General features: G+C 42.3%; 1 protein-coding gene, 1 long non-coding RNA gene and 1 other non-coding gene across 3 annotated transcripts; 2 read left to right on the top strand and 1 right to left on the bottom strand.

Annotated features, from left to right (window-relative positions):
- Window positions 1–1,880: 1,880 nt before the first annotated feature.
- On the top strand, window positions 1,881–12,030 carry LOC106569947 (major histocompatibility complex class I-related gene protein). The gene is made up of 8 exons (XM_014141729.2): window positions 1,881–2,185; window positions 7,900–8,160; window positions 8,341–8,619; window positions 9,197–9,496; window positions 9,709–9,816; window positions 10,125–10,142; window positions 10,414–10,491; window positions 10,893–12,030. Exons 1-7 carry the CDS (start codon window positions 2,113–2,115, stop codon window positions 10,461–10,463), a joined length of 1,089 nt encoding a protein of 362 aa, XP_013997204.2. The 5' UTR covers window positions 1,881–2,112; the 3' UTR covers window positions 10,464–10,491; window positions 10,893–12,030.
- Window positions 11,289–13,437, bottom strand: LOC106569949 (uncharacterized). Its single transcript, XR_006758884.1, has 2 exons — window positions 13,034–13,437; window positions 11,289–12,634 (listed from the first exon to the last, which is right to left on the bottom strand). It is a non-coding gene; the product is annotated as an uncharacterized protein (transcript).
- A 7,459-nt stretch (window positions 13,438–20,896) lies between these two features.
- On the top strand, window positions 20,897–26,749 carry LOC106569950 (uncharacterized). The gene is made up of 5 exons (XR_006758885.1): window positions 20,897–21,105; window positions 21,266–22,190; window positions 22,861–23,184; window positions 23,287–23,350; window positions 23,499–26,749. It is a non-coding gene; the product is annotated as an uncharacterized lncRNA (long non-coding RNA).
- Window positions 26,750–27,132: the final 383 nt, after the last annotated feature.

The raw sequence follows: 27,132 nt of genomic DNA, 5'->3' as shown, positions 1-27,132 counted from the left end.
CTGCGGGACAAGTACAGGATGGCAACAACAACTGCCCGAGTTACACCAGGAACGCACAATCCCTCTATCAGTGCTCAGACTGTCCGCAATAGGCTGAGAGAGGCTGGACTGAGGGCTTGTAGGCCTGTTGTAAGGCAGGTCCTCACCAGACATCACCGGCAACAACGTCGCCTATGGGCACAAACCCACTGTCGCTGGACCAGACAGGACTGGCAAAAAGTGCTCTTCACTGACGAGTTGCGGTTTTGTCTCACCAGGGGTGATGTTCGGATTCGCGTTTATCGTCGAACAAATGAGCGTTACACTGAGGCCTGTACTCTGGAGCGGGATCGATTTGGAGGGTCCGTCATGGTCTGGGGCGGTGTGTCACAGCATCATCGGACTGAGCTTGTTGTCATTGCAGGCAATCTCAACGCTGTTCGTTACAGGGAAGACATATTCCTCCCTCATGTGGTACCCTTCCTGCAGACTAAACCTGACATGACCCTCCAGCATGACAATGCCACCAGCCATACTGCTCGTTCTGTGCGTGATTTCCTGCAAGACAAGAATGTCAGTGTTCTGCCATGGCCAGCGAAGAGCCCGGATCTCAATCCCATTGAGCATGTCTGGGACCTGTTGGTTTGGAGGGTGAGGGCCATTCCCCCCAGAAATGTCCGGGAACTTGCAGGTGCCTTGGTGGAAGAGTGGGGTAACATCTCACAGCAAGAACTGGCAAATCTGGTACAGTCCATGACAAGGAGATGCACTGCAGTACTTAATGCAGCTGGTGGCCACACCAGATACTGACTGTTACTTTTGATTTTGACCCCCCACCTTTGTTCAGGGACACATTATTCCATTTCTGTTAGTCACATGTCTGTGGAACTTGTTAAGTTTATGTTTCAGTTGTTGAATCTCGTTTTGCTCATACAAATATTTACACGTTAAGTTTGCTGAAAATAAACGCAGTTGACATTGAGAGGACGTTTATTTTTTTGCTGAGTTTATGTCACTCCCTTTGGTTTCTTCCCCAGTCGTCATTGTTTCTGTACCTGTTTCATGTCGGTGCGCTGTTCGTGTTTCTTGTTTTGTTCATTTATTAATTAAATGTTTTCACTCCCTGAACTTGCTTCCTGACTGTCAGCACACTCGTTACACAGTTAACATAACCTTTCTGAATTCTGAAGCGTTTGTGTGCTTTTTTTTTAAGTACATAAATTATTCAAAATTCACAAAGTTAGGCTATGTTAGTTGATAAATATAATCTCATAGAACAGAACGTAATATCTCTTAAAGCCTGTGTTTACCACATCATTTCTTTTCGGCATTTATCCTTACAAAAACGTCATTCATTTCCCCCATAGGCTTTGTCCAACGAACCATGGCGAAGTTAGTTATTTCTCTCAGGGTGGTCAAATGGTGTGTATGGTAACAGCAGAGGTGCCTTGGTGCGTGCAAAACAACTGGGAAGTCTGAAATCTCCGACTTCTGACTTCAGTGTGTTCAAGACAACTGGGAACTCGGTAAAAAACTTGCTCCTACTGGGAAAAATCGGTTTGAACTGTCATCCAACTCCGAATTCCAAGTCGGAAACTCGAGCATCTATCTAGAACTCTGACTTCCCGACCCAAATATCACTGTTATCACGATTTCCCTGTTGTTTTGAACGAGGCATATGTAATGCGATGATCTCAAAAAAGTAACAGAGAGCTACAGCAGAAACAGAGTAGGGTACAATTTGAACACGGCTTTGCTTTGAACCTAATTTATTTCAAAGTCAATTTTCAGTCATCCATCTGTCACCCTTATAGTCCGTTTTCCCTTTGCCAACCGTTTTTGAACATCAACAGTGACATGGCTTTACTTTCAATTTGGATCATAACCTTGAACACGTTTGTACTCCTGGTGTTTTGTGACGAAGTATCTTTCTGATTTCCTATTGGGTTCCCAGTTGATCTGTAAACAGAAGAGCCGTATAAATGGCCTTGCCAAGACGGAAACGTATTTTCACTGTGGTTCTGAGGTGTGGTGGAACAAATCAGTAATATGGCCAATTTAAATTGTAATACAGTTTAAATTGGCTATATTACTGCATTAGATACAAACAGTTCCTGAATTCGGAAAACGGTCATGAAAACCAGACTCATCAGCGCCATGAAGATATATTTTGTTCTCCTCAGTTGTATTCATGGCGCTTTATCAGGTCAGTGATTTCCACATTATTTAGTATATTTTTATTATTGTTAGATTCTTTTGTAGGATATATACACGTGACTCATAAAATTTAAACGCTGATGTTTTATTGTTTCAAATTAAAAACATGACAATTCGTCCGCCGACGGCCTTTAGAACAAACAAACAATCTGAGTAACGTTAAATATAATAACAGCATCACTCGATAAAACAAACACATTACAGTATGCAAACGTGATTTCATTATATGTCCAACAATGTGGAGGCGGGCTGTCCACTGTGAGATGTGAACTCGTATGCTATAATGGCTGTGAAGTGCCTATATCAGTTTCGATCTTAACCTTAAGTATATCGTTTGCCCTGGTGTTTGGTGACGCGCAGTCTGTTCTATGTTACTATAGGCCTGGGATGGGTAACTTTGATGTGGTCACGAATCAATGAGGTGGACATGGGCTAATTGAGTGAATATCAGTGACTGCCATAATAGAACTGTTGATGCACAACCAAATTTCGAAATTGCACCTTGTGTATTCTACTATTCGAACAAGAAACCGTCATTTGAGACACTACTGTAATTGATTCCGAGGGCCTTCAAAAGGTGTAAAATGTATTTTTTGTTGTTTTAGATTTAATTAGGATTCCCACTAGCCGACGCCAATAGCGACAGCTAGTCTTACTGGGGACCGACACATAACGAAAAAGACATTACAAATAAAATACTTTACAATTTACTTACATTTAAAACAACATGCAGTGTGGATGTGTGTATGCGTTACACACATCAGTTACAATAACATGTCAGTACATGCACAGAAAAAGTAGGTCACATGGGGGAGTTGCTATTTTATTTATTTTTTAAACCAGGTTTGGTGTTACATGCTTTAATGAGATTGAAGAGAGTGCAATGCAATCGTGGCTCTGTATAATACTGTAAGTTTCCTTGAATTGGTTCTGGACCTGGGGACTGTGAAAAGACCCCTGGTGGCATGTCTGGTGGGGTGTGTGTCAGTGCTGTGTGTAAGCTAACTATGCAAACAATTTGGAATTTTCAACACATTGCTTCTTATAAAAACAAGAAGTGATGCGTCGTCTTTACTCAACTCTTAGCCAAGAGAGACTGGCATGCATAGTATTGATATATTAGCCCTCTGATTACAATGAAGAGCAAAATGTGCCGCTCTGTTCTGTGCCAGCTGCAGTTTAACTAGGTCCTTTTCAGCATTTGACCATATGACTGGACAATAATCAAGATAAGATTAAACTAAAGCCTGCAGGACTTGCTTTGTGTAGTGTCTCTTTATTATGGACAGACCTCCCCCCATGTTTACAATCATTGGTTTTACACTGAACAAAAATATAACTGCAACAATTTAACCTGTTAGGGCTAGGGGGCAGTATTTGCACGGCCGGATAAAAAACGTACCCGATTTAATCTGGTTACTACTCCTGCCCAGTAACTAGAATATGCATATAATTGTTTGATTTGGATAGAAAACACCCTAAAGTTTCTAAAACTGTTTGAATGGTGTCTGAGTATAACAGAACTCATTTGGCAGGCCAAAACCTGAGAAGATTCCAAACAGGAAGCGCTCTCTGACTATTTCTTGGCCTTCTTGATCATCTCTATCCAAAACAGCAAGCGTCCCACCTAGCCCATAGAGGTTAAAAGATTTTTACTGAGTTACAGTTCATATAAGGAAATCAGTCAATTGAAAAATTCATTAGGCCATAATCTATTGATTTCACATAACTGGGAATACAGATTGGGGCATCAGGAAACCAATCAGTATCTGGTGTGACCACCATTTGCATCATGCAGCGCAACAGGCTGTTCATTGTGGCCTGTGGAATCTTGTCCCACTCCTCAATGGCTGTGTAAAGTTGCTGGATATTGGCGGGAACTGGAACAAGCTGTCGTACACGTGGATCCAGAGCATCCCAAAAATGCTCAATGTGTGACATGTCTGGGTATGCAGGCCATGGAAGAACTGGGCCATTTTCAGCTTCCAGGAATTGTGTACAGATCCTTGCGACATGGGGCTGTGCATTATCGTGATGGTCGGCGGATGAATGACACGACAGTGTGACTCAGGATCTCGTCACGGTATTTCTGTGTATTCAAATTGCAATCGATTTATGCCTGCCGATACCATAACCCCACCATGGGGCACTCTGTTCACAACGTTGACATAATCAAACCGTTCGCCCACTCTGCCCGGTACAGTTGAAGCCGGGATTTATCCGTGAAGAGCACAGTTCTCCAGCGTGCCAGTGGCCATCGAAGGTGAGCATTTGCCCGCTGAAGTTGGTTACGACGCCGAACTGCAGTTAGGTCATTACCTTGATGAGGACGACGAGCACACAGGTCAGCTTCCCTGAGACTGTTTCTGACAGTTTGTGCAGAAATTCTTAAGTTGTGCAAACCCAGTTTAATCAGCTGTCTTGGTGTCTGGTCTCGGGACGATCACGTAGGTGAAGAAGCATGTGGAGGTCCTGGGCTGGCGTGGTTACACGTGGTCTGCGGTTGTGAGGCCGGTTAGACGTACTACCAAATTCTCTAACATTCAATTCTCTGGTAGACATTCCTGCAGTCATCATGCCAATTGCAAGCTCCCTCAACTTGAGACCTCTTTGGCATTGTGTTGTGATAACTTGACATTTTAGAGGCCTTTTATTGTCCCCAGCACAAGGTGTCATTTGTAATGCTCATGCTGTTTATTCAGCTTCTTGATATGCCACACCTGTCAGTTGGATGGGTTATCTTGGCAAAGGAGAAATGCTCACTTGTGCATATGGAACATTTCTGTTACCTTTTATTTCAGCTCATGAAACATGGGACCATTGTTCAGTGTATGTATGTTTTGACCATGACAGTTTACATTCTAAGGTAACGCCAAGTAATTTAGTCTTCTCAACTTGCTAAACAGTCACATCATTCATTACCAGATTCAGCTGAGGTCTAGAATTTAGGCAATGATTTGTACCAAATGCAATTCTCTTAGTTTTAGAGATATTCAGGACTACTGGCCACCCATTCTAAAACTGACAAACTCGTTGTTTAGGGTTGCAGTGACTTCACTAGCTGTGGTTGCTGACGCGTATAGGGTTGAATCATCAGCATACATCAACACACAGGCTTTGTTTTAATGCCAGTGTCAGGTCATTGGTAAACAAAATATGAAAAGTGCCAAGAGCACTGCCCTGCGGTACACCAAACATTACATGTTTAACATTACATTTACATTACATTTAAGTCATTTAGCAGACGCTCTTATCCAGAGCGACTTACAAAATGGTGCATTCACCTTATGATATCCAGTGGAACAACCACTTTACAATAGTGCATCTAAATCTTTTAAGGGGGGGGTTATAAGGATTACTTTATCCTATCCTAAGTATTCCTTAAAGAGGTGGGGTTTCAGGTGTCTCCGGAAGGTGGTGATTGACTCCGCTGTCCTGGCGTCGTGAGGGAGCTTGTTCCACCATTGGGGTGCCAGAGCAGCGAACAGTTTTGACTGGGCTGAGCGGGAACTGTGCTTCCTCAGAGGTAGGGGGGCCAGCAGGCCAGTGGTGGATGAACGCAGTGCCCTTGTTTGGGTGTAGGGCCTGATCAGAGCCTGAAGGTATGGAGGTGCCGTTCCCTTCACAGCTCCGTAGGCAATCACCATGGTCTTGTAGCGGATGCGAGCTTCAACTGGAAGCCAGTGGAGAGAGCGGAGGAGCGGGGTGACGTGAGAGAACTTGGGAAGGTTGAACACCAGACGGGCTGCGGCGTTCTGGATGAGTTGTAGGGGTTTAATGGCACAGGCAGGGAGCCCAGCCAACAGCGAGTTGCAGTAATCCAGACGGGAGATGACAAGTGCCTGGATTAGGACCTGCGCCGCTTCCTGTGTGAGGCAGGGTCGTACTCTGCGAATGTTGTAGAGCATGAACCTACAGGATCGGGTCACCGCCTTGATGTTAGTGGAGAACGACAGGGTGTTGTCCAGGATCACGCCAAGGTTCTTAGCACTCTGGGAGGAGGACACAAGGGAGTTGTCAATCGTGATGGCGAGATCATGGAACGGGCAGTCCTTCCCCGGGAGGAAGAGCAGCTCCGTCTTGCCGAGGTTCAGCTTGAGCTGGTGATCCGTCATCCACACTGATATGTCTGACAGACATGCAGAGATGCGATTCGCCGCCTGGTTATCAGAAGGGGGAAAGGAGAAGATTAATTGTGTGTCGTCTGCATAGCAATGATAGGAGAGACCATGTGAGGATATGACAGAGCCAAGTGACTTGGTGTATAGCGAGAATAGGAGAGGGCCTAGAACAGAGCCCTGGGGGACACCAGTGGTGAGAGCGCATGGTGCGGAGACAGATTCTCGCCACGCCACCTGGTAGGAGCGACCTGTCAGGACGCAATCCAAGCGTGGGCCGCGCCGGAGATGCCCAACTCGGAGAGGGTGGAGAGGAGGATCTGATGGTTCACAGTATCAAAGGCAGCAGATAGGTCTAGAAGGATGAGAGCAGAGGAGAGAGAGTTAGCTTTAGCAGTGCGGAGAGCCTCCGTGACACAGAGAAGAGCAGTCTCATTACATTCACATTAGAAGCTTACATAAAAAATATATGTATGTGTATATATATGCGTGTTCAATTAAATGACTGAATCCACGATATGGCAGAGGTTGAAAAGCCATAACCCAAGTTTTTTTCAAAAACAGGTTATCGACAATTATATCAAAGAACTAACAGTACAGCTCCCACAATCTTCAATTATCAATTTCTTTCCAACTGTCATTTGTGTCAGTGCTGTACAAGTTGAGTGCCCTTATCTATAGGTTCTGTATAGTTTTGATCAAATACATGAATAAAATCCGACACCTACAGTAGGATAACATGTCATTTTTAACCTCAATAGGTTTGCATGTCATAGTCATACTTAAGGGAAAGGGGGATACCTAGTCAGTTGTACAACTGAAATGTGTCTTCCTCATTTAAACCAACCCCTCTGAGTCAGAGGTGCGGGGGGGGGGCTGCCATATTCAACGTCCACGTCTTCGGCGAATGATGGTACTCCAAAAATACTGGGGATTTTCTGAGTTATTGATTGAGGAAGGGTTAGTAGTGTTTGGTAAAGTGGTGCCATAATATCAACGAAGGTTAGCTAGCGCTGACATTGTTATTGCTTCTCTTAAAAGCATCTGCATGCTTCCATCCTAAAGTTTGTGCATATATTATGATGACATCTTGATGTTTTTGCTTCGGCAAGTAATTTTTCAGGTCTTCATGTGCACAATTGTTTTGAGGCAAGCCAATGTTCTGTAGGTGAGGGCTACGCCCATTTGTATATGATTGGTCAACAGTAGGGATTCTTCAGTAAAGTGTTTGTTTTCATTCAATGAGAGACGACTTGTTTTCATGCACATTTTTTCACTTGAAATACTGCTCCAAACATCTTAGTTATAAAATTGCTTGATTAAGATCTCATCAGCAAAATTAATAATTAACAGATTTCTTGAGTTATCATTGATTAATTCAGACCTTTTTGAGCAAGTGTATATTGGCTATGGTGTCTCAAAATGGTCAAAGTACTATTGCCACTTTTTTCTTGTTTTTCAAGCGAAGGTCTTTTAAGGGAGTATGCGAGGCACAGACGTTCACTTAGCCTAGCCGAGATAACATGCATATGCACACTCATTAACGTTCCATGTACAGTACCTTAAAGTACCTTCTCTGTTACAGTGATCCATTCCCTGCGCTACTTCTACACATCCTCCTCAGGAATCTCAGACTTCCCTGAGTTTGTGGACATGGGGATGGTGAATGATCAGGTCATTAGCCACTATGACAGCATCACGAAGAGGAAGGTCCCAAAGCAGAGCTGGATGGGGAAGGTTTTTGACCAGCAGTATTGGGATAGCACCACAGAGGACCTGAGAGGCGCAGAGAAGGTTTTCAAAAACAACCTTCAGACGGCACAGAAGCGTTTCAATCAAACAGGAGGTGAGCTTCAGAGACCCCAGTCTGTGTGATTGTACTGTGTGACTACATTTTGATAACAAATTTGATATAATTTAAATTACTCCATGCAGAAGTCGTATGGTTTTGTGTGTTCAATGTGAGTGCTGTGTAAAGAAAGTTCATGTTGGCATGTCAGTGTTTCTAATGTGATCTCTCTCTCAGGCATGCACATTAGCCAGGACATGTATGGCTGTGAATGGGATGATGAGACAGGATTAACAGAAGGGTTTCACCATATTGGATATGATGGACAAGACCTCCTGGTATTTGACCTGAAGAGAGCGACATGGATTGCCTCAGTCCCGCAGGCTCTCCACTCCAAAATGAAGTGGGAAGGGGACCCGTCTAGCATTGAGAGCGAGAAACGCTACCTCACCCAGGATTGCATTGTGTGGCTGAAAAAGTATCTGGAATACGGGAAGACTACTCTGCAGAGAACAGGTACAGAGACACAGGAGATTATATCAGTTTATTTGTCACGTGCGCTGAATACAACAGGTGTAGACCTTACAGTGAAATGCTTACTTACAGGCTCTAACCAATAGTGCGAAGAGAGGAAAAAAAAGTGTGTGTAGGTAAGTAAAGAAATAAAACAGTAAAGACATTTGAAAAATAAGAGTAGCAAGTCTATACACAGACACCGGTTAGTCAGGCTTATTTTGGTAGTATGTAGATATGGTTAAAGTGACTATGCATATATGATGAACAGAGAGTAGCAGTAGCGTAAAAAGAGGGGTTGGCGGGTGGTGGGACACAATGCAGATAGCCCGATTAGCCAATGTGCGGGAACACTGGTCGGGCCAATTCAGGTAGTATGTACATGAATGTATAATTAAAGTGACTATGCATATGAATTAACAGGCAGAAAAGTGATATATTGTGTATTTTTATTTACATTTCCGTACTGCACGTCATATTCAAGTTCTTTTTCTTATCTCTTGCGGTTCCAATCCCTATAATTGTTTCTCATCACTATGCCTGTGTTTCTTCCTCCCCCTCTATTTTATTCTCTCTCCAGTCCCTCCATCAGTGTCTCTGCTCCAGAAGACCCCCTCCTCTCCAGTGACCTGCCACGCTACAGGTTTCTATCCCAGTGGAGTCATGGTGTTCTGGCAGAAAGATGGACAAGATCACCATGAAGATGTGGAGAATGGAGAGACTCTCCACAACGATGATGGAACCTTCCAGAAAAGAACCCACCTCAAAGTGACGTCTGAGGAGTGGAAGAACAACAAGTATCAGTGTGTTGTTCAGGTCACTGGTATCAAGGAGGACTTTATCAAGGTTCTGACTGAGTCTGAGATCCAGACCAACAGGGGTAAGAGGGAGAAAGATTCAAATATACACTATACCCAACCCTCCTACCAAATATTCCTAATTTAAGTTCACTCACCTGCTCAGGAACACTACCTTTCTGACCACATGTTCTCATTTACCTCCTGAATTTTATTGATGTTGCTTAGAGTTCATTTTAGATGGAAATGTATCATCTATCACTGTAGTCTGAATGCTCTGTTCTGATGATTACAGGTGTGAACACCATTGGCTCCGCCCCCATCATTGGAGTGGTTGTAGCTCTCCTGGTTGTTGTTGTTGTTGTTGGGCTCGTCATGTGGAGGAGGAAGAAGAGCAAGAAAGGTGTGAGGAAAGACCTTTCTATTGTCCTATGTAGCTTACATTGTCATCTTAGATATTATCAGCTGTGACTTACTTAGTAGTTTAGAAGTAGTAGTCATAGTACTGTTATAAGTTATAGTATTGTGCAGCGCTGTTAGTGATGGTAGAAGTATGTTTGAATTGACCTGTTTAATGTAAATAAAGAGTTAGGTTGTATGTGATGTCAGCAGTAGGAATGCAGGATTCAGAATACTGTCAAGCATGCTCTTCTATTGTAATATTCCAACAAGGCAGAATCAGTAATAAAACAATGTTTATCTCTGTTTCAGGGTTTGTTCCAGCCAGCAGTAAGTGGGGACCTTAATATTGTTAATTATTCTAAAAAGATCACAGATTTTTCTTTGTTTTGGGTTTGACTGTATCCATTTTAGAATGTGGTTGTCTCTTTTCCTTGTAGATTGTGATGCTGGTTCAAACAATGTTAATTGATGCAGCAACTTAGTTAATATGAAAGGTTTTATTTACTGTGAACCATGCATTAAGAACTTGGTAATGAACCTAAACTCATTATCTTTCAATCAGTCTCTTTTTCTAACATAGGTTTTATTTCTGTTTTAGCTTCCGACACCGACTCTGAGAACTCTGGGAAAGGTGCCCAGAAGATTTGAGAAACCTCTGCACTTCTGTAACATCAGAGTAAGTCACTGAAGATGTCTTCATATTAATGAGCAAACTGGAGAAACAACCACTACCACACTGGAACACACTGCTACTGTTTGGAATGTGTTTATGTGTAACCTCTCTCTTCTCATGTGTTTTAGGAAGGAATGGAAACAACCACTACCACACTGGAACTCACTGCTACTGTTTGGAATGTGTTTGTGTGTAACCTCTCTCTTCTCATGTGTTTTAGGAAGGAATGGAAACAACCACTACCACACTGGAACACACTGCTGCTGTTTGGAATGTGTTTGTGTGTAACCTCTCTCTTCTCATGTGTTTTAGGAAGGAATGGAAACAACCACTACCACACTGGAACACACTGCTACTGTTTGGAATGTGTTTGTGTGTAACCTCTCTCTTCTCATGTGTTTTAGGAAGGAGCTGAAGAGGACAGCAACGCAATGGAAACGACAAACGTAAACTTCCCAAGAATGTAACACATCAGTCTCTCACACACACACTGTGAACACAGAATCCATATATAAAACATCTGAAAGTTTTACTTTCATTTAATTGGTTTGGCTTTTGAAAAGTTGTGCTGTAATTTTGTTGAATTATAATGTAATATTACCACTGTGTGATATATGTATCTCAAGTCATATAGGTATATTAGAACCAGTGGAACACAGACATACAGGTAAATTTAAAATGTGAATTTTATATTATTCTACAAATAAACATAAATTAGCTTGATTTTCCCCTAACTGAAGCCACCAAAACAATCACATTTAAAATGATTTTTCTGTGAACTGGAAAAACATTTTTGTTTGGTGTAGCTTCATATGTCTGTTTTGGTGGCATAAGATACAGTAATTGTGTGACGTTATAACTTTGCTCACACTAACTTGTTTAATTGTATAACTGTAAGCCAGACAAGGCCTGTCCACATGTTCCATTTGTACATATTTCATTTGAAGTGGTGGTGTTTTTCTTTTTGTGGCTAGTGCGTTCTGTAGAATAAGTTGGTGATGGGTCAAGTTGAACAACAACTTTTATTGCAAGTGTTTGTGCTTTGTACATTAAGGATGCTCTACACAAAGCAATGATCTAATCCAAGTTAAATGTATTGGTCACATATTCTACAAGTGGAGGAGAGTGACTTCATCACAACTTTTTTTGTTGAATGCACCGAGCTGTCTGTCTTAACTACTGGCACACAGCTCGGGACACCCATGCATACCCTACAAGACATGCCACAAAAGGTATCTTCAGTCCCCAAGTCCAGAACAGACACAGTACTACATAGAGCCATGACTACATGGAACTCTATTCCACATCAACTAACTGATGCAAGCAGTAAAATTATATTTTAAAAACATAAACACCTTATGGAACAGCGGGGACTGTGAAGCAGCACACACATTGGCACACACAATACATAAGGATTTAGAACTGTAGATATGTGGCGGAGTAGAGGCCTGAGGCCACAGTGTTTTGTAAATGTAAAGTTTTAATTGTATAAACTGCCTTCATTTTAATGGGGAGCCATAATAAATACAAACGCATACACCACGTGCTTAGCAGATGTTATTGCGGGTGGTGAAATGCTTGTCGCAAAGTTTCCTATGGACTAGAAGCAAGGCAGCCCTCTGTTGGCCCCATTATTTCATTCCATTTAATGTGATCCACAACAAGACAAATTAGAGACCAAATTCATGCGTTCTGTAATGTTCTTACACTTCTCAAAGTCCACAATTTGAATCAGTGTCATACTGGGCCTTTTAATAATGTTTGCAGTAAGATATGCTCTAAACAGGTATTGGAAGTGGAACAATATAATTTTGTATATGGGCTTAAGAAGTAATAAATATTTTGATAACCTGTGTGAAAAATTGTGGTGGCAGGTAGCCTAGCGGTTAAGAGCGTTGGGCCAGTAACCGAATTGTGGGTACCATCAGGATGAAAATGTAAGCTATAAAATCATCCTTTCAAATAAACACATACCACCCCACACACATATACAAACTCTACTCCCTCCCACCCTGTACCTTGTTGTCCCAGCCAACGATCATGCTGCCCATGGAGAGGCCCATGACTCTGTATCCCAGCATCATGTTACACAGCAGCTTAGAGGCTGCAGACACTGATCCTCTGCTTGTTCCTCAGTTTGTACAGCCTGAGACACAAAGAGATGGTCAGTCACTGTATGAGACAAGGCAGTCAAGAGTGCTGAAACACTGGTTTACTTCCAGATACATTTTAACACCCCAGATACATAAAGGCATTAATGTGGCTTGGAAACAGACCATTAAGACCAGAATAGGGAGGTGGCTCGTCTAGATAACAGATGGTACCTACAATGTCACTGGTTGGTACTGATGGCTTACTTTGTCCCACGCATTTGTTTTGAGTGTATGGAAATGACATTGATTGGTACATTTTCTCTTCAACCAACCCTCACTGGCCCTCCCCGTGCCCATAAGCCTAACAGACAGACAGGCATAGATGATTATGATATTAACACCATGTAACTGTATAGCAGGACTCAATCCCACAGAGACAAGTTTTAACAGACCTGCACTCCTTAGCCAGCAGTCTCTCCCAGTACTGGCAGTCAGCAGCACTACCAGACATGGTCCCCAGCAGGTAATGGTTGATCTCTATAATCTTGTTAGTTTCCTTCAACGCTGTTTTGAAGATGAACAAAGACTTTATTACATCCCATGTCAAATCAAAATCAAATGTATTCATATAGCCCTTCGTACATCAGCTGAAATCTCAAAGTGCTCTACAGAAACCCAGCCTAAAACCCCAAACATCAAGCAATACATGTGAAAGAAGCACGGTGGCTAGGAAAAACTCCCTAGAAAGGCCAAAAACCTAGGAAGAAACCTAGAGAGGAACCAGGCTATGAGGGGTGGCCAGTCCTCTTCTGGCTGTGCCGGGTGGATATTATAACAGAACATGGTCAAGATGTCAAAATGTTCATAAATGACCAGCATGGTCAAATAATAATAATCATAGTAGTTGTCGAGGGTGCAACAAGCATGTCCGGTGAACAGGTCAGGGTTCCATAGCCGCAGGCAGAACAGTTGAAACGAGCAGCAGCATGGCCAGGTGGACTGGGGACAGCAAGGAGTCATCATGCCAGGGCTCAGGTATGGTCCTAGGGCTCAGGTCCTCCGAAAGAAAGAGAGAATTAGAGAGCATATTTAAATTCACACAGGACACCGGATAAGACAAGAGAAATACTCCAGATGTAACAGACTGACCCTAGCCCCCCGACACATAAACTACTGCAGCATAAATACTGGAGGCTGAGACAGTCCTCATTTGCTCAACGTTCTTGCTCATTCCTGACAATAGATTAATCTAACAACTGATGTGATGGTAGGAAAATCAATAAGAAAATATTAACGAAAAGTAGCCTATTCTGTCTATACAAGGAAATATAAAATTAAACAAAATTAAATAAAAACAATATTAAAGTTGTTTTTTCACATGCACAAGAACAATTCAATGAAATTGAAAGGTGTGGTTGAATTTATTCAGGCACTGTGTCTTCTTTTTGTCTAGTCCTATATATCAAGGTCGCAAGGCATATTAATTAACGGGTCATAGAGCAAACAACGCAATTATCACAACACGTAGATTGTAATGTGGCTTACCCACACACCGCTACTGCCGGCACCTCAAATGTTCTACGGCTTGAGCTCCTCTTCCTCTTATAGAATATAAGTATTGTGGAGCTCCTGCAGCTAAATATAAACAGTACTGGCACCCAAATTGAATACCACCACCTATTTCAGTACAAGTTAAGCACTGGTCGTCTTTGATAGTGTCCTCGACTATTCTGTAGTCTGATGGATGAGACAAAATGAGGAGAAATACGATTTTGACTTCGGACTTCCCCTGTAACTCCCACAGCAAACTCTCCTTTCACTTTCATTTAGCAGTCAGACACACATGCGCATAGCCAGATGAGGCATAGATGGAGCACCATGGTATAAAGTAAAACTAGTACATTATGTACACTACCGTTCAAAAGTTTGGAGTCACTCAGAAATGTCCTTGTTTTTGAAAGAAAAGCACATTTTTGGTCCATTAAAAGAACATAAAATTGATCCGAAATACAGTGTAGACATTGTTAATGTTGTAAATGACTATTGTAGCTGGAAACGGCTGATTTCTTATTGGAATATGTACATAGGCATACAGAGGCTCATTATCAGCAACCATCACTCCTGTGTTCCAATGGCACGTTGTGTTAGCTAATCCAAGTTTATAATTTTAAAAGGCTAATTGATCATTAGAAAAACCTTTTGCAATTATGTTAGCACAGCTGAAAACTGTTGTTCTGATTAAAGAAGCAATAAAACTGGCCTTCTTTAGACTAGTTAAGTATCTGGAGCATCAGCATTTGTGGGTTCGATTACAGGCTCAAAAATGTCCAGAAACAAAGAACTTTCTTCTGAAACTCGTCAGTCCATTCTTGTTCTGAGAAATAAAGGGTATTCCATGCAAGAAATTGCCAAGAAACTGAAGATCTCGTACAACGCTGTCTACTACTCCCTACACAGAACAGCGCAAACGGGCTCTAACCAGAATAGAAAGAGGAGTGAGAGGCCCCGGTGCACAACTGAGCAAGAGGACAAGTAGATTAGAGTGTCTGGTTTGAGAAACAGAAGCCTTACAAGTCCTCAACTGGGAACTTAATGAAATAGTACCCGCAAAACACCAGTTGCAACGTCAACAGTGAAGAGGCGAGTCCGGGATGCTGGCCTTCAAGGCAGAGTTCCTCTGTCCAGTGTCTGTGTTCTTTTGCCCATCTTAATCTTAATCAAGTCAGATATGGCTTTTTCTTTGCCTAGAAGGCCAGCATCCCGGAGTCGGCTCTTCACTGTTGACGTTGAGACTGGTGTTTTGCGGGTACTATTTAATGAAGCTGCCAGTTGAGGACTTGGGAGGCGTCTGGTGAACAGGCATTTGCTCGGGTGGTGATTGTCCTTGATGATGTTTTTGGTCTTCCTGTGATATCGGGTGCTGTATGTGTCCTGGAGGGCAGGTAGTTTGCCCCTGGTGATGCAGTGCAGACCGCACTACCTTCTGGAGAGCCTTGCGGTTGAGGGCGGCGCAGTTGCCAAACCTTGCGGTGATACAGCCCGACAGGATGCTCTCGATTGTGCATCTGTAAAAGTTTGTGAGTGTTTTAGATGATAAGCCAAATTTCTTCAGCCTCCTGAGGTTGAAGAGGCACTGTTGCGCCTTCTTCACCACGCTGTCTGTGTGGGTAGACCCTTTCAGTTTGTCTGTGATGTGTACACCGAGGAACTTAAAATTTAGATAAAGTTTATCTAGATACCAATAGATAAAAATAGGTTTTGAACAAGTCATTGTTCCAAATGGCGTTTTCTTTATGTGTGAAATAACAAACATAACTTCATATCAAATTTTGTAACCCTAAAGACTAATAGATAATGTCACAGAATTTCCTGATTGTTTTGCAAAATGCAGAGAAACAAAGTGTCAAGATGGATTCCATGACCTGAGACTATCTGATAAACAAGCTATGGCCTCTGCTTTGTCCTTCTTACTTCCTGGTGTATCTGCCAAATGCCCGTTTTCTGTTGACAATAAAGAACTCTATGACATGGTCAGATATTTATTTTACCACCCATTGTTTATGTTAGGATTGCGAGTATAGTAATCTGATCCAAGATTTGTGATGAGAGGCAACTTTTTTTGTTTTTGCATTTTCCCCACTAATGGTTAAGGTTAGGAGTAGGGGAGGGGAAGCTGATCCTAGATCTGTACCTAGGGGAAACTTTACCACGGAGCGACAAAGACACCCAAAAGTCATGACTCATCAGGTGATTCCTCTCTAACAAGGATGAGAAGAGTTAATCTACCTATAGATGACACTGTGATATTGTTCATCCTTCACTGTAGGCCTATTGGACTGATGGTTTGTCGCTTTTATGATTCTTATTAGGGTTTGATTTGGTTATTCCATTTCAAAAGTACCGGAATACACTGTGGGAGTGGGCAAGAATTCAGGAACACATTTTCATTGGGGAGAGAAAATGAGTGTCCAAAGATGACTTGGTTGGACTTGTAGGCTTGTTACTGTAGTTATGGTCAAAGAGTTTCAGCTAGTATCCACTGGCTCTGTTCTAGTTCTTTCAGTAGCCTGAAGTCGTTGTGACACAAAACCCCTTTTTAAATGAAAATAATGTGTTAATGTAATAGGCCTACACCCCACTCAGCAGTATGGATATGAAAAAACATCCATGTGTCGGCCATCTTATGATTGAGGATAGATAGACACAAGATGGCTGCATACTGAGGCTCTTACATGAAAGGGTGTGGTATTTACCTCAACACTGTTTGACACCACCCTCCTCTGTGTGTGTGTGTGTGTATGTGTGCGCGCGCTGCCATGTTTGTCTGTGTGTGCACAGTACTTTGCATTGCATTTCCATGCTGTATTTTTTATTGCTGTGTTTCAATGTGATGATATAAAATAATTTAATATTAAATGGAGCTAGATCCAACATGATGCGCCTCCTTCAATGGGTTACATACAGTACGCCAAATAAACTCCATAGACCTTAACCTGAGATACATGAAGCTCTATTATGCCATTCTCCCAAACCACAGCATACTCTAATGTAGACTTTCAAGGGGCATGCGAGGTAATGACATAGATATTGACGTAAATAATAATTAACATTATTGATGTTGGTCATTTATAGGCCTTTAGTTTCTTACTATCTTTGAACCTGCATGCACTATCTGGAGACAAAAGCTATCAAGAGTTGCAGCTAATTTATTTCACCTATATTTAACCAGGTAGGCTAGTTGAGAACAAGTTCTCATTTACAACTGCGACCTGGCCAAGTAAAGCAAAGCAGTGCGACAAAAACAACACAGAGTTACACATGGGATAAACAAACGTACAGTCAATAACACAATAGAAAAACCTGTATACAGTGTGTGCAAATTAAGTAAGGAGGTAAGGCAATAAATAGGCCAATAGTGGTGAAGTAATTACAATTTAGCAATTTACACTGGAGTGATATATGTGCAGATGAAGATGTGCAAGTAGAAATACTAGTGTGCAAAAGAGTAGAAAAACAAAAACAAATATGGGGATGAGGTAGGTAGTTGGTTGGATGGGCTGTGTACAGCTGCAGCGATCGGTAAGCTGCTCTGACAGCTGACGCTTAAAGTTAGTGAGGGAGATATAAGTCTCCAACTTCAGTGATTTTTGCAATTTGTTCCAGTCATTGGCAGCAGAGAACTGGGAGGAAAGGCGGCCAAAGGAGCTGTTGGCTTTGGGGATGACCAGTGAAATATACCTGCTGGAGCGTGTGCTGGAGCGCGGTGGGAGTTGCTATGGTGACCAGTGAGCTGAGATAAGGCGGAGTTTACCTAGCAAATGTTTATAGATGATCTGGAGCCAGTAGGTTTGGCGATGAATATGAAGCGAGGACCAGCCAACGAGAGCATACAGGTCACAGTGGTGGGTAGTCTATGGGGCTTTGGTGACAAAACGGATGTCACTGTGATAGACTGCATCCAATTTGCTGAGTAGAGTGTTGGAGGCTATTTTGTAAATGACATCGCCGAAGTCAAGGATCGGTAGGATGGTCAGTTTTACGGGGTATGTTTGGCAGCATACCCCGTAAATAGGAAGCCGATTCTAGATCTAACTTTGGATTGGAGATGCTTAATGTGAGTCTGGAAGGAGAGTTTACAGTCTAGCCAGACACCTAGGTATTTATAGTTGTCCACATACTCTAAGTCAGAACCGTCCAGAGTTGTGATGCTAGTCATGCGGGCATTTCGTTTTACTTGTATTTAAGAGCAGTTGGAAGCCACGGAAGGAGTGTTGTATGGCGGGATTCGAAATGGTTTGTGATCTGTTTGTTCACTTGGCTTTCGAAGACTTTAGAAAAGCAGGGCAGGATGGATATAGGTCTGTAATAGTTTGGGTCAAGAGTGTCTCCCCCTTTGAAGAGGGGGATGACCACGGCAGTTTTCCAATCTTTAGGAATCTCAGACAATACGAAAGAGAGGTTGAACAGACTAGTAATAGGGGTTGCAACAATGGCAGCGGATAATTTCAGGAAGAGAGGGTCCAGATTGTCTAGCCCAGCTGATTTGTAGGGATCCAGATTATGCAGCTCTTTCAGAACATCAGCTGTCTGGATTTGGGTGAAGGAGAAGCGGGGGGGCTTGAGCCAGTTGCTGCGGGGCGTGCAGAGCTGTTGTCCCGGGTTGAGGTGACCAGGTGGAAAGCATTGCCAGCCGTAGAGAAATGCTTATTGAAATTCTCGATTATCATTGATTTATCAGTGGTGACAGTGTTTCCTATCCTCAGTGCAGTGGACAGCTGGGAGGAGGTGCTCTTATTCTCCATGGACTTTACAATGTCCCAAAACCTTTTGGAATTAGTGCTGCAGGATGCAAATTTCTGTTTGAAAAAGCTAGCCTTTGCTTTCCTAACTGACTGTGTGTATTGGTTCCTGACTTCCCTGAAAAGTTGCATATCGTGGGGACTATTCGAAGCTAGTGCAGTACGCCACAGGGGGTTTTTGTTTTGGTCAAGGGCAGTCAAGTCTGGAGTGAACCAAGGGCTATATCTGTTCTTAGTTCTACATTTTTTGAAAGGGCATGCTTGTTTAAGATGGTGAGGAAAGCACTTTTAAAGAACGACCCCTCAAAGTTAGTGAAAATATCTAGACCCCCTGCTCCAGGCCCAAGGAGAGCACTGTTTTGGGCCTAATAGTTGACTGAAGGGGTTTTATCCTTCTGGTGCTGGTAATAGGCCTTGTTACAATGGCTAATGTAATAATAACACCGGTTAATGTTAGAACCTTTCTATTTGTAATAACACATTTATGTAATAAAACCGGTTAATATAATAACTTGCCGGTTAGCGTAATAAAATGTTGAACGGTTAACATAATAACTTTTTCCGGTGGATGTCATTTTTTAGATTAACCGATGGTGATTAATTTAACCGGTGAGTAAAAACTTTTCTGATGAATGATGTAATAACATGCCAAAATCAATATTTTTATGCACTACTTCCCTCAATTTGACGCACATACCATTACCCACTGCCAGTTAGAACACAAACAAACTTCATACGTAGCGACGCTCACAAGCACACATTGAAATGTACACACATGCATAGTCATAGACACACACACTCTCTCTCTTTATGTACATGACATGACGTAGCTCTACTTACACAGTAATGATGTAAATGATTTCACATTGCATATTTTAACTGACATTAAACTGAGAATTTTGAATAAAATAATGTTATTATGATGAAAAGCATTTGTTATTTTATATTTTCTATCTTCTTTTGCCACCTCTGTTATTTTCTCTGCTCTCTGTCTATCTATGTCCTTCCCCTTTCTGTTCTCCTTTTCTTTACCTCCCTAACAGTCTCCCCCTCCCCACCCCCCCTCTCTCTCTCGCTCTCGCTCTCTCTCACTCTCCCCCGCCCCCCCTCTCTCTCTCTCCCTCTCCCTCCCTCCCCCTCATTCTCTTTCTCTCTCGCTCTCTCTCTCTCTCTCTCTCTCTCTCTCTCTCTCCCCCAAGTGTGCATGTAGTCAAGGAGATGTACAGTTGAAGTCGTAAGTTTACATACACCTTAGTCAAATACATTTAAACTCTGTTTTTCACAATTCCTGACATTTAATCCCAGTAAAAAATCCCTGTCTTAGGTCAGTTAGGATCACCACTTTATTTTAAGAATGTGAAATGTCAGAATGATAGTAGAGAGAATTATTTATTTCAGCTTTTATTTCTTTCATCACATTCCCAGTGGGTCAGAAGTTTACATACACTCAATTAGTATTTGGTAGCATTGCCATTAAATTGTTTAACTTGGGTCAAACGTTTCGGGAAGCCTTCCACAAGCTTCCCACAATAAGTTGTGTGAATTTTGGCCCATTCCTCCTGACAGAGCTGGTGTAACTGAGTCAGGTTTGTAGGTCTCCTTGCTCGCATATGCTTTTTTTGAGGTCAGGGCTTTGTGATGGCCACTCCAATACCTTGACTTTGTTGTCCTTAAGCCATTTTGCAACAACTTTGGAAGTATGCTTGGGGTCATTGTCCATTTGGAAGACCCATATGCGACCAAGCTTTGACTTCCTGACTGATGTCTTGAGATGTTGCTTCAATATATCCACATAATTTTTCTGCCTCATGATGCCATCTATTTTGTTAAGTGCACCAGTCCATCCTTCAGCAAAGCACCCCCACAACATGATGCTGCCACCCCCGTGCTTCATGGTTGGGATGGTGTTCTTCAGCTTGCAAGCCTCCCCCTTTTTCCTCCAAACATAACGATGGTCATTATGGCCAAACAGTTATATTTCTGTTTCATCAGACCAGAGGACATTTCTCCAAAAAGTACAATCTTTGTCCCCATGTGCAGTTGCAAACCGTAGTCTGGCTTTTTTATGGCAGTTTTGGAGCAGTTCACAGTTAGTGTGATTAAAAAGCACAAACAAACACACACATATTAATATGTTTCCCATCACTTTATGGGATATGTTAAATTAATGTTTCTTCTTTTATCTTTATTCTCAGATATACAGGCTCAAATCGGCAGCCCAGCAGGTTGGTAGAAAAACAATCAACAGAGATTACAGCTTTAAAGAACTGTTCTGTAGTAACTGCTATTACAATGTCAAAAGCACTGACACTACTTCTGTTACAATCAAAATAATTCTGCCATATAATCTGTCCTCACCCTTGTATTTTCCTACCTGGTGTTTAGGCCCATTCAGGGTGGTGAATGGAAGCAGCTCCTGCGCTCGGAGAGCAGAGGTGTTTTTCTATGGACACTGGAGGACTGTATTGTGGCTTGAAAGCAGCTAATGTGTGGAGAAAGATGGACTGTGGGAATGCTGTAGCTGCAACTTACAGACCTCAGTTTGGAGGGAAGTGGAGGATACCAACTAGCATGTATTGATTGCTAAGGTCAGGATTCTACTCTTGAGCAGTGTACATTAGTCTCACATGGAGATGGTGTCTTTGAGCATAAGCATAATTATGCTAATGTCATCTGCTCAGGTAAGATTGATATGTGTTGTATTAAAGATTGTATCAAACAAAATTAGGATATTTTAGATTTTCATTTAATATTCAATATTCATATTTTGGGGGCTGAAAATACTAGTACCATCAACAAAACTGAATGTTCTACCGTCTCTTTTTGTTCAGATTTTGTCAAGTTTGTGGATGAAGCTGGTTTCTGCTCTGGAAGAGTGGAGCTGAAGTCCAATCAGTCCTGGACGTCAGGGTGTGAAGCTGACTTTGACTGGCAGGATGCAGAGGACGTCTGTCGGGAGCTTGGCTGTGGCACCTTGTTGAGAATAGATAAATAAATAGTATGTACTCTTCTTTCTCCAGAGTCTGATGATGTGAGGCTGGTGGGAGGAGGCAGTCGCTGCGTTGGTAGAGTGGAATGGTACCAACAGGGAAAGAGGAATATGTGGCCTGTAAAATATGGCTGGAAATTGAAGGATGTCGCTGATGTTTTTGTGTAGACAGCTGGACTGTGGCTCCACTGTTTCAACACTACTTGGGAAAATGCACTGAAGGGTTTGAAGTGTACTGTAATGGACCTGAGCCGGCGCTCAGGGACTGTGGAAGAGGCACAGGGCCAACTTTGGTGACTCCATTAAAGGTGATCTGCTCAGGTAACACTAGAGTTATAATATTCTGCTGATTTTTATACAACTTCCTTCACACATCTCACAGTTGAACTTTTATGGCTGCTTTAATAAAGATGAACTAATAATAATTCAATAGCAATGCAAAGTATCACACAATGCTTTTGTATTTTCATGTAATTTCAGTCGCTATAGGCCCATCACAGATGTTGCCCTGTAAGAGAGGCTGGCAAGCACTGTTACATGCTGATGTTATGGTCATATCTACAGTATATGATGAAATGAGTTAAAGTGGCGATCAGCAGTTGAAACAATAACAAAGCCACTCCCAGCCCTGTTTCTGTAAAAAAAAGCCGAGGGATGGGGGTTGGAGAAATGTAACCACTTTCAAATTCATAGAGAGCTATGGATGCGTGGACTGACCATCCATGATATCAAAATGTTAGTTTAACCATGTTTTGAGGCTATATAGTGTTTGTTTACATTTATCTTATTTACAAACACTGGAGTAAAACAAGCTTATATTTTGGATTCTGATGGGATACAAAAGTATAACTAAGCTCAGGAGGCATTTATAAGTTATACTCTTCAAGAATCAAAGGGTACATAGCATTAACTTATAAGTCAAAACATGGATGTAGCAACTGCTGATTGCCCCTTTAAAAGAGGTTTTTATTTTTGTGTTTTATTTTTATAGATCTCCCGCTTAAGCCTGATATCTCCATGACCATCTCAATGGGACGGGTCTCCAGGGGCCACCAAAGGACTCTAGAGGTGTTCAGGGGCCACAGCTTCACCAGCACCTGCTCCACTCAGCCACAGCACCCGGGTGTCTCCTTCCTCCTCACGTACCCTGACTCCAAAACAACCCAGACCTAGCCAGCTGTCTATCACTCTGCTGCCTTCCTCTTTCCCGCTGCAGATGGCTTCCACCAAGGGAACTACAGCTGTGTTCATGAGATTTATGTTTTTTCACATGACTTCTCTTCTGAGAGTGAGCTCCTCTCCCTCACTGTCACAGGTAACTGAAAACAAACCATACTTAGAACTTTGACATTAACAGATTTTCCACAGACGAATCTGATGATTAACAATCCCCTAATGAAATGTGTTTCTGTTGCAGTCTCTCCTCTGACAGCTTTCCACTGTCGGTGAAAGCCAACTCCACCACCTATCTGTACATCAAGGTAAAGACATTAAAAAGTGACAAGTCAGGTGAACAAAATGTGTATTTTAGAAGGCAAGTCTTGGTTTAATCACTGAATTAATCAGTTGGATTGTATTGTACCTGTGATTTTTTTTATATTACTGACTCTTGGTGCTGTGTTTTCTTAGACCACCAAGAGGCCGAAGCGAGTGGAAGGGGTGAACTTGGAGATGGTTTCTCTGAAGTCTACAGCTGTAGCCAGATGGGGAGAGGAGAGAGCAGCCCAGGGTACAGAGTAGGGTGAAGTTGACTGAAAAGTCCAAGTGGGGTCCTTGGGATGAAAGTTGAAATTGAAAGTTAAAATGTTTAAAATGTAGTTGAAATCTAAAACATTTAACGTTGTAAAAAGTTAAGGGTTAAGGTTAGGGTTAAGGTTAGGGTTATGGTTATGGTAAGGTTTAGGGTATCGATGTCCCAAGGTTTCCGGGTGGCACTAACTGAAGTTGACCGTAGAGACGTTGACCTTAGGTCAGTTTTTTGTTTTCCAGATATGATGGGACTGGTGTGGATTTGAGGGGACTTTAATCCCCATCCAATCTAATTAAATGAGTGGTAAGTTTCCATTGATGTTGCTATTGTTATGGCTACACTCCTATTGTTGTAGTTGTCATTGCTGCCAGACATAAGAGTTGGCCAGAGCACAGTTAGCATTAGCCTAGCTTAGCTGAGACATGATCATATGTCAGCGTAGGGCTAGGTTGCCCCGAGGTGCTGCTCTAATATCAACCACCAGCTGTCTCCACTGCTCCCCTCTAAGCCCCACTCGACTTGAGGGGTAACTTGTTCTTACCCTGGGTAACCAACTGAGCGCTCAAGATACAATACAAGATACAATACCTAAATCCTAACCTTTGTCAGGTTATATCTGTGACAGTTTTTTTGGTTTTAAACTCAACTCTTGAGATGGATAACAAAGACAGTTACTTAATATAAAGCATTGAGTTTCCATTCATATATAGCTACTAATCACCTTGAGGGGAAAAAAATGGGAAAAGTCACATCAACTAATTTGAACGTTTTTTTATTTAAGTGAAAGACATGATATTACACGTGACATGATAGCTAATAAAGATGTACACATCATTTATTACAAGAATTGTTTGGAATCACTTCCCTGTGCTCACTCAAAACCTCCACTCCTTCAGTCTGGGTTAGACACACAGATGGCAGCCAATCTCTTCAGTAAATATCAGTAGTTTCATTGACTCCAGCTCAGAATAAAGAGAAAACCCTAACAAAACGAGTGGTAGAAACCCCATCAGAGGACACATTCTGCCCACAGAGTCCAATCATGGCTTCAGAGAGCTAAATAACCATGGTGATATTGTCTGAACAGCTGTTTGTGTGTGAAAGTGAGAGTGCATTGCGCATATATGTTCCTGTGACTTTTTGCTATTTTGCTATTATTAGCATCAAATGATGTTATTTGTGTGGGTCAGTGCAAATAGTGTACATGTGGGTGGGTTGTGCGTGTGTGTTCAGCAGTGGGTGATCAGTGTGTGCACGGAGGTGTGTGCGAGGGAGCTGCGTGAAGGATTAGCCCCAGTGTGTGTCCACCAGTGATTAGCCTGGTCAGTGGGCCTGTTGTGCATTCACCCAGTCCATTAGCATATTAATGCTGCCTCCCTCTTGATCTCTCTGTCTCTCTCTTTTCTCCACCCTCTCTCTTTCTCTTTCCTTTCTATAGCTATTTCCCGAGTCTCGCTCGAACTTCCTCCCTGGCAATTTTTTTCTCAACTTATTTTGTACTTCCCTTTCTCTCTGCGCTCAGTTTGGGCCCTTCGTACTTTACACATTTCTCTCTTCCTTGTTCTCTTGTCTTTCCCTCCAAAAATGTCCTATTGCCCTTTTCTCCTCCTTCTTTCTCTTCCGAAATCCCTCCTTCCCTGATAATCCCAGTCTCTCGCCCCAAGCCCCGTCTCTCCCTACAATCTCCAAATCCTTTACAGTGCTTTACTTTCGCTCTCGTTTTCCCTATTATTCCGTAGCCTAACCCCTGAACCTTGCCAAACACAGGCAAATGCAAACACACACACCTCACTTCATTCATTCAATCTAATTTTCTCTCACTCTCTCCCCTTTCCTGCTAGAAGTGTGCATCTTGTGAGACCTTTTGTGAATAGCTTTGAAAGAAAAAGCAACCTAGAAAACAGGGACTGAAGTGCAAACCGGACACATTCAACAGTACTTAACATTATAAATGCTATTCATTTCTCCCTCTAATGACTTCAGCCTCCAAGTAGACTCAACCTCTTGTTCTGGCTCTTAACCGCCACCGTGAGCCACGTTTAGAAGCTGGAGAATAGTAGAAGTAAAAATAATTTCTTGGAAAAAGCCCAGTGTGCTAAAGGTGAGCATTTATACCCACACGTTTCCTTCTGTCCCTTCCATGTCTGCATTACTGGAGATTTCTGGAGGTCAGGGGCGTGATGTCCATCCACAACTCCTGGTTTCAGGGAGGCAGACACAAGAATTGCGTTTGGACAATCAGCTCCGGACCCCCTGGGTCAGCACATAGCAGGGATGGATGGGCAGACGTTTGGATAGACATAGGGTACAGAGAAACGTATAGGGAAATTAAGGCCTCTGAAACCCTAACTCAACCACCCTTTCTGTATGTTCATGACACAATGATGAACGCAGGGTCACTTTGCAGGGCAGCACCCCAAGGCAGCAGCAATGTGACCCATACAAAAGGGCTCCCCATGGTCACACGGATCAAAGAGACAAAAGCTCCCTATGATAACTTAGTGCAGCCGAGTGTTAACACATGAGCAGCCAAGGTAAGAGCTGGAAACAAAAGTGAGAAGTTGAAACAAAAGTAGCCCCCCAAACTGAATTGCTCTATGCAACATTTGTCTTTCAATATGAGCTGTGTCAAAATGAATAATATGGGCCGCTTTCGAAAGGCCTCAGCCATTCATTGATGCTCCATGTGCTGCTCACAATTGAAGAGCAGCCCCGTACGCCCCACAAAGAGAAATAAAGTATTTCATATCCATATCTTAAAGTTAATGTTAACAGTTATTTGTTTGAGTAGATACTATTGAGTAGATACTATAAAAAGTCATATTTAAAAGTCTAATGAAGACTTGTTTTTCTTTTGAATTCAGAAAATGCCCTTTTTCTTAAATATTTGATTACAGAAAAAAAGTGGTTCATTTAAAATCTGGTTAAATTAACCTCTTTTAAATATCAAAAACTAAATCTGGATTTTTACAGTACTTAGTACATTTTTTCCCCACAGAGGATGTTTAGAAGGTTCAATAAAGTGTATTTCCCTTCCTGAATATCAGCCACGACTGGAAAATAAAAGCTAGTCACCCATTTTTACCCATTCATCTTGAGAAGTTTCTTCAAAGTGGTAGTAATCTGTTAAGCAGCAGTGAAGTTGTTCCACTGTCCCGGCAAGGAATCCAACGAGAGTCCAACTGCTGCATCTGGTCTACGACATGGCTCCGTGTCTCAGATACGACCTCAGATACGACCTGAGGCCTAAAAACATTGACACGTTATAACAAATAAAAACCCTGCTGCTCAAAGGTGTAGAAATTCATCCTGAAATATTTTTTTATCTTCTTCCCTCAGATAGGTTATTGTTTTAGCTGCGTTGCGTTCAATGTCTGACACACTTGTCCTACTTTAGCATCTTAACTCTTGCCTTCTCTGCTCCTGCATCCTTCTCTCTTGCGTTCTCCGACCCTTTCTGCCTGTTCTTCCTTCCGTCTTTCAATTTCCTTCACTCCCCCCTCTCTCTCTTTT

Source organism: Salmo salar, chromosome ssa14 (assembly GCF_905237065.1).
Source record: "Salmo salar chromosome ssa14, Ssal_v3.1, whole genome shotgun sequence".
NCBI classification, from domain to species: Eukaryota; Metazoa; Chordata; class Actinopteri; order Salmoniformes; family Salmonidae; genus Salmo; species Salmo salar.
Note: the sequence above shows the minus strand (reverse complement) of the source record. Positions and strands in the feature narration are given on the sequence as shown.